Genomic DNA, 5,987 nt, shown 5'->3' with positions numbered 1-5,987 from the left:
ATATATAGACAATTGGTTAGAATAAATGTCTTTCCAAATTGTATGGATGGCATCTCCAACTTTCTATTTGATAAGATTAGACAACTCCCACTAGAGTGGACAATCTGTTGGGTCTAATCCAAATACAACTTTTTTTTTCTTTTTTTTTTAAGATGAAGATATATTACATAGTGGGGAACTAGTCAAAATCTAGCTAAATTTTAGTCAGAAAATCAATTTATTATTATTATTATTATTATTATTATTTTTTTTTATTTTAGCTAGCCACTTTCCAAAATACCAAACATCAAATTCTCTAAATATATCGCTACTTTATTTAAATATTCTTTTTTATTGGTTTTAGTTGGTTGAACTCAACTGTCATGAAGAGGAATAAATGAAGTCCTCTGTTTCCTCCAAACAGTTGCACTTTGCTTCTCATTAAACCCACACAGAATTCTCTCAATATATGGTTGCATTCTTAGTTATGATAGTCAATTTCTCTCCAAATAAGCAGGGCCTCTTATTGTGTCAGGCAGCCATTCAATTTGATCCATCAACTTGTTCTGAAGATTGAGATCTTGAGTGCCTTTCTTTGAAGACACTTCAATTAAACTAGCAAGCTTTATCAAACTCTATTATATTTTGTAAAGAGATAAACTTATAAAACCCTTGCTTCAATCGTATTACACTGAGATTCGGATTAAATTGTTTAGTGAGATATATATAATAAACCATGTTGTGCATTACATGTTGCATTAAATTTCTCATACAAGACAAGATTATGCTATCCTGCAAGCCAAAGAGTAGATGTAGTGCACCAGATGATACAACAGAAATTCCTCCAGGTATTCACAAACAGTTGACTTGCGTTTTCAAGTCAGGAGATAAAATTTCTTCTATTGGAGCCAGTTTTTTCTCAGAGGATCCTGTAAATAGAATTTAACAACCCATTAGAGTAAATTTTTTAGAAGTAATTTGTAAATAGTAAAACAAGTCAACATCTCTGTGCCAACCACAAAAAACATCAGTAACGAACTAGCATAAACTAAAGCAAACAACTAAGCCAAAAAAGATTAGTAAGAAAACTTTTATAGCTGCATGCTTTAATCAAATGCAGTGCCTTCAATGACTGAAGCCGATATGTGTTAGTCACACCAAATAGGTGGAGTGAGAATCTTTTAAATATGTGAGAAGGAAATCAAAGAAGAAGAAGACCCCATTCACTTCGGATTATGGCATAGTTAAGTTGAGTTGAGTCAAGAAATTAGTGAAGAAATGATCATTTGATGGTATTTCACCATAACAAACTACAAAGAGAATGGAATAAGATTTCAGGGACTTTTCTTAAGCACAAATTATCTCCAGCAATAAAGCACAGAACACCCTGCTAATAACAAGTTCCATAATCCTCCAGACAATAACAAGTGAGTCTCATTTTATATTTGGGACAGAAAGTTTTGTCAAACACAATTTGTTTGTCTCTCTTTACTTTCACATCATGCAAAAGCTTCAACAACATAACACAGACATTATAGTATGCATTTACCCAAAACCTGTCCGACTTTTCGAGACTTCAAAATTTCCATGCCAACATAAATAAATAGGGGCTAAATGCATACTTAAACATCCCACCCCTGTTCTTCCCAGCAAAGGAAAACATTTGAACAGAAAGGTATAATACCCCACCCCCCCATTCTTCCCAGCAGAGGAAAACATTCAGACATAAAGGAACTGATACATTGAGGTCAAATGAAAGCAGCACAACAATAACAAATAAAGGAACAAACACATATACTCATACACGCACGCACGCACGCATGCTAAACACACATAGGGTACTTGATAATTGATATATACCTTTTGCTGACTCTGGTCTGTATCTAGCTGTCCTATATTTCTGCAATTAATGGAGCAAGATCTCCAGTTAAAAGTAAACACACGAAAAAACATACTCACGCATTATTTTAGCAGGAAACTAATCTCACGGTAAAAGAAGTAAGGCATAAATACCTGCAAATGGCTTTTCACATCATAGATTGTTAACCCTTCAACTTTAATGAGCTTCAGCACACCCTTTGGAGTAGCTCCTGTAAAATGAAAATAATAAATCAATTGAAGCAAAAGACTAAAAGTTACATAATTTTACAATAAGACTGTAGTGAGAGCATGAGAGTTACGCACTTTCATTACCTCCAAGTTGATTGACAGCCTCCACAAAGGCTTCATGAAGTTCTGGCGTCCAATGCATGCTTGGCTTTGCTGGGGCTGAGGAAGAGTGGGTAGCCATCGTGTGAATTTATCCTATATTAGGAGAGAACAATGAACAAATTGAAGTTCAAAATATCTTCATGATTCATAGTAACTGTATTGCCACATAATGCAACAAGAATATAGAAGATCAAAAGGGAAAATACTGAATAATAACCATTCGGGTTCTGGTGACAGGCCTTTAAAACAGCAAACACTCTGAATCAGAAAATAAGAACAATCATAGCAATGCATCAACGCCCGCCAAAATAAATGCAGTAATTTGCATGAGAAAATATTTCAAAAAAAAAAAAAAAAAAAAGAAAAAAATTTGCATGAGAAATGCTAGGGATACTAAATTGTTTACTAAAAGAGGCTTAGCAAACTAATTAATGTGTAGCTCATTCATTGGAGATGAGTAAAATAATTAATTAAGAGAAATGTAACAGGTACCAATGAATCAGCTACACATTAGTTTGGTAAGCCTATCTTAGTAAAAAATTTAGTATCCCTAGCATTTTTCAATTTTCATTTATCCTTGTTGCGCTAGTACTTCTATTACCTTACAATATTAGAGCGGAAAATGCCATATTAAAAAAAAAAAAAAAAAAAAAAACAAATTACTACCTTGCATAAATAATAAGTTACCATAACACTATTCACCTTCTCTGGAGCCAATTCCTACTTAATCATACACAAAATATATGGGTTCCACAATATAAAAGCTTTCGCCATTTTACATTATATAGGTTTAGCTCTATCATAACCTATCATCTTATGTAAAGCATTTTTCAACTTGTAACGTACGTATGTCTCTGTAATGGTGGGAACTGAATGGTTATGGGTTATGAGTGTTGGGTAAGATGAATGATGTTGAATGGATTATGGATCATGAATTGTAAAAGATGGATTATAAAGGAAATGGGCACTTCAAGAAGCCCAAGAATCTCCACAGTTGATTTGAGAACAGCTTGTCTCCAAGAACCTCTTATGAGTTATGAATATTTCTTTTTGTGATCATTACAGAAGTGGGCTTGGATTGGGTTTACATACACCCAAAACTAACCAACCATTGTCTACCGGCCTATCATTCGGTTACCCAAAACCCACCCTAACTAAAACATACAATTCTAGACCCATTACATTTACATTTTATATGGATCTTACCAACAATTATATGGATTCTATTAGATCCATTACACAAAAATCCCAAAAAAAAAAAAAAACTAAAAAACAAAAAAGTCCAGAAAAAAAGTGGTAACTAGCTCCAAGAATCAAATATCACCAGCACACCTAATCCACCCAAAACCTGAAATGCACCAAAAAAAATAGCCACGTACTCCACCGTGCAAATCAATACATATCACAAACAGTGTAGAGATATCAAAGACGATGGAAGTAACAACACATTATCTACCAGCAAACCAAAACAACATCAAATACCCATGGAAGAGAGAGATGACCCAATTCAATTTTTCACAAAACAGATTGAGAAACACCGAAATTGAATCAAACTTTAAATATATGGGTATCCCAAATTGCACAACAGCAACCAACGCAGCCTTCAAATTTAACCAAAAGAACACAAAATTGTACAAAATCATCAAATGGGTGCACCGAATTCTCACCTAAAAATTCATAGAAATCTCGGAAAGTAGGACACGAAAGGCTCAGAATCGATTCGGAACTAAGAATTTGGGCTCAGAAAATGGAGATAGTACTGCTGTAGAGACAGACGGATGTTTTAAATTCCGTCGCTGGCGTGCTCTGGCGCGAAGTGGAACGTCAGCGTGCCCAAGGAAGTGAACGTCATGAGGCAGTTTCTTTGCGCCTTCTCTCTCTCTCTAGCCTATTGGTCACTGCGTAATATAAGCGAATCAAGTGAAGAGGGCGCTTGCAGTTATGCTGATTGTTGTTTGCTGCCCTCGCGCTAACAAAAAACAGCTTTTTGTCACAGGCGGGGGAAAGAGATACTTATCAAAGCTGTAATTCAAGCAATTCCAACCTATAGTATGAGTATCTTCTTATTGCCTAAGTCTCTTTGTCGGGAATTAAATTCACTCATGCAGAAGTTCTGGTGGGGGCATAAGGAGAATGAAAGGAAAGTTCATTGGATGAGTTGGGAAAAAATGGGGTTTTCTAAGTCCCAAGGTGGTATGGGCTTTAGAGATCTCATCTCTTTCAATAAAGCTATGTTGGCTAAACAGTGTTGGAGGTTGATGCATCAACCGGAGAGTTTGGCTGGGACAGTTTTAAAAGCTAAATATTTCCCAAGATGTTCTTTATTAGATGCTAAAGTGGGGAGCCGCCCCTCTTTGGCGTGGAGGAGTTTACTGGCAGCTAGGGAATTGGTGCAGGAAGGGATGATATGGCGAGTGGGGAATGGGAGATCGGTGCACATATGGGGGGATAGATGGATCCCATGCCCTACTACCTATTCTATTCAAACCCCTTGTAATATTCTGGGGGTGGCAGCTAGAGTGAGTGATTTGATTAATATGGAAATGGGGGGCTGGAATGTAACTCTTATAAGGAATATCTTTCAAGCACATGAGGCCGATGTTATATGTAATCTCCCTCTTAGCAGATATAGCTTACCAGACAAACTTATTTGGAGAGCTACCACAACTGGTGAGTTCACAGTCCGGAGCGCATACTACCTGGAAAAAGAACGCATGGCAAGAGACAAAGGGGAAGGATCCATCAAGTCTGGAAATATCAGTTTTTGGAAGTCCCTGTGGAGTTTAAAAGTACCAAATGCAACAAAAGTTTTTCTATGGAGGGCCTGCAGTAACATTTTACCTACCAAGGATAATTTGTTCAAAAAAGGGGTGGTCCAGGATGATCTGTGTCTCATTTGTGGGTTGAATAGAGAAACAGTACAACATGTTTTATGGGAGTGTTCATCTGCAACGGACGTGTGGGGAGCTTGTGGGCGCAGGATACAAAAGAGTTCCGTGGTTGGGTTGTCTTTTATGTCGATAATGGAGGGGATGGTATTACGGTGTGGTTGGGAAGCGATGGATTTGTTTGCAGTTATAGCTCGTAAGATATGGCATAGACGTAATGGGGTTTTGTATGGAGAAGACTTTATACATCCTAATAAGATTATTATAGAAGCAGAGGAAAACTTGCGTCTGTTCTTGGCAGTAGGTATGGGAGTTCAGATCAATATGATACCATCTTCTGTGAAGTGGCAGGTTCCACCATTTGGGAAATATAAAGTCAATTGGGATATTGCACTTGGGATAGACAGAAATCGAATGGGTATAGGTGTTTTGGTTCGTGATCATCATGGGTTGGTGCAGGCTGCATTATGCAGAACTTTATTTGTTGTTCCAGTACCAGTATGTGCAGAAGCAATGGGAGCATTAATAGCTGCAGAATTTAGCAAGGACTTGGGGTTACAAGACATCATTCTTGAGGGGGATTGTCTACAAGTGGTAAATGCTATCAAATCCCCTGATCCTTCTTGGAGTTGTTATGGTCAAACAGTGGGAGATGCACGTCTGGTTCTTAATACGCGGAGGAGTTGGATGATCTATCATGTGAAGCGAGAAGCAAACGCCGGAGCACATGGGCTTGCTAAAGAGGCTGTACGAGTAATTTCTGATTCTGTTTGGATAGAAGAAATTCCTCCTTGTATTTCTGATTTAGTTACTTTAGAGCTTTCTGCTCTTTAATTTAGAGTTTTTGAACTCTAGGTGTTTTATCCTTTTATGAAATGAAGATGACATGTTCTTATCAAAAAAAAAAAA

At 37.0% G+C, this 5,987-nt stretch overlaps 1 protein-coding gene across 1 annotated transcript; it reads right to left on the bottom strand.

Annotated features, from left to right (window-relative positions):
• Positions 1 to 831: 831 nt before the first annotated feature.
• Positions 832 to 3,969, bottom strand: LOC132165820 (protein PHOSPHATE STARVATION RESPONSE 1-like). Its single transcript, XM_059576502.1, has 5 exons — positions 3,858 to 3,969; positions 2,164 to 2,283; positions 1,993 to 2,069; positions 1,840 to 1,879; positions 832 to 908 (listed from the first exon to the last, which is right to left on the bottom strand). The coding sequence occupies exons 2-5, from the start codon at positions 2,267 to 2,269 to the stop codon at positions 832 to 834; spliced, it is 300 nt and encodes a 99-aa protein (XP_059432485.1). The 5' UTR covers positions 2,270 to 2,283; positions 3,858 to 3,969.
• Between the last annotated feature and the right edge of the window lie 2,018 nt (positions 3,970 to 5,987).

The sequence above is a fragment of the Corylus avellana genome, chromosome ca11, assembly GCF_901000735.1.
Source record: "Corylus avellana chromosome ca11, CavTom2PMs-1.0".
In the NCBI taxonomy this organism is placed as follows: Eukaryota; Viridiplantae; Streptophyta; class Magnoliopsida; order Fagales; family Betulaceae; genus Corylus; species Corylus avellana.
This window is presented reverse-complemented; position numbering and strand designations above follow the sequence as displayed.

What these genes read in the sequence shown, in the direction of transcription:
- LOC132165820 (XM_059576502.1), bottom strand. Translation starts at nt 2,269, where the DNA reads ATGGCTACCCACTCTTCCTCAGCCCCAGCAAAGCCAAGCATGCATTGG. An exon ending in TCAACTTGGAGGTAATGAAA is followed by an intron (nt 2,070 to 2,163) that starts GTGCGTAACTCT and finishes TTCATTTTACAG; the next exon opens with GAGCTACTCCAAAGGGTGTG. An exon ending in ATGTGAAAAGCCATTTGCAG is followed by an intron (nt 1,880 to 1,992) that starts GTATTTATGCCT and finishes CATTAATTGCAG; the next exon opens with AAATATAGGACAGCTAGATA.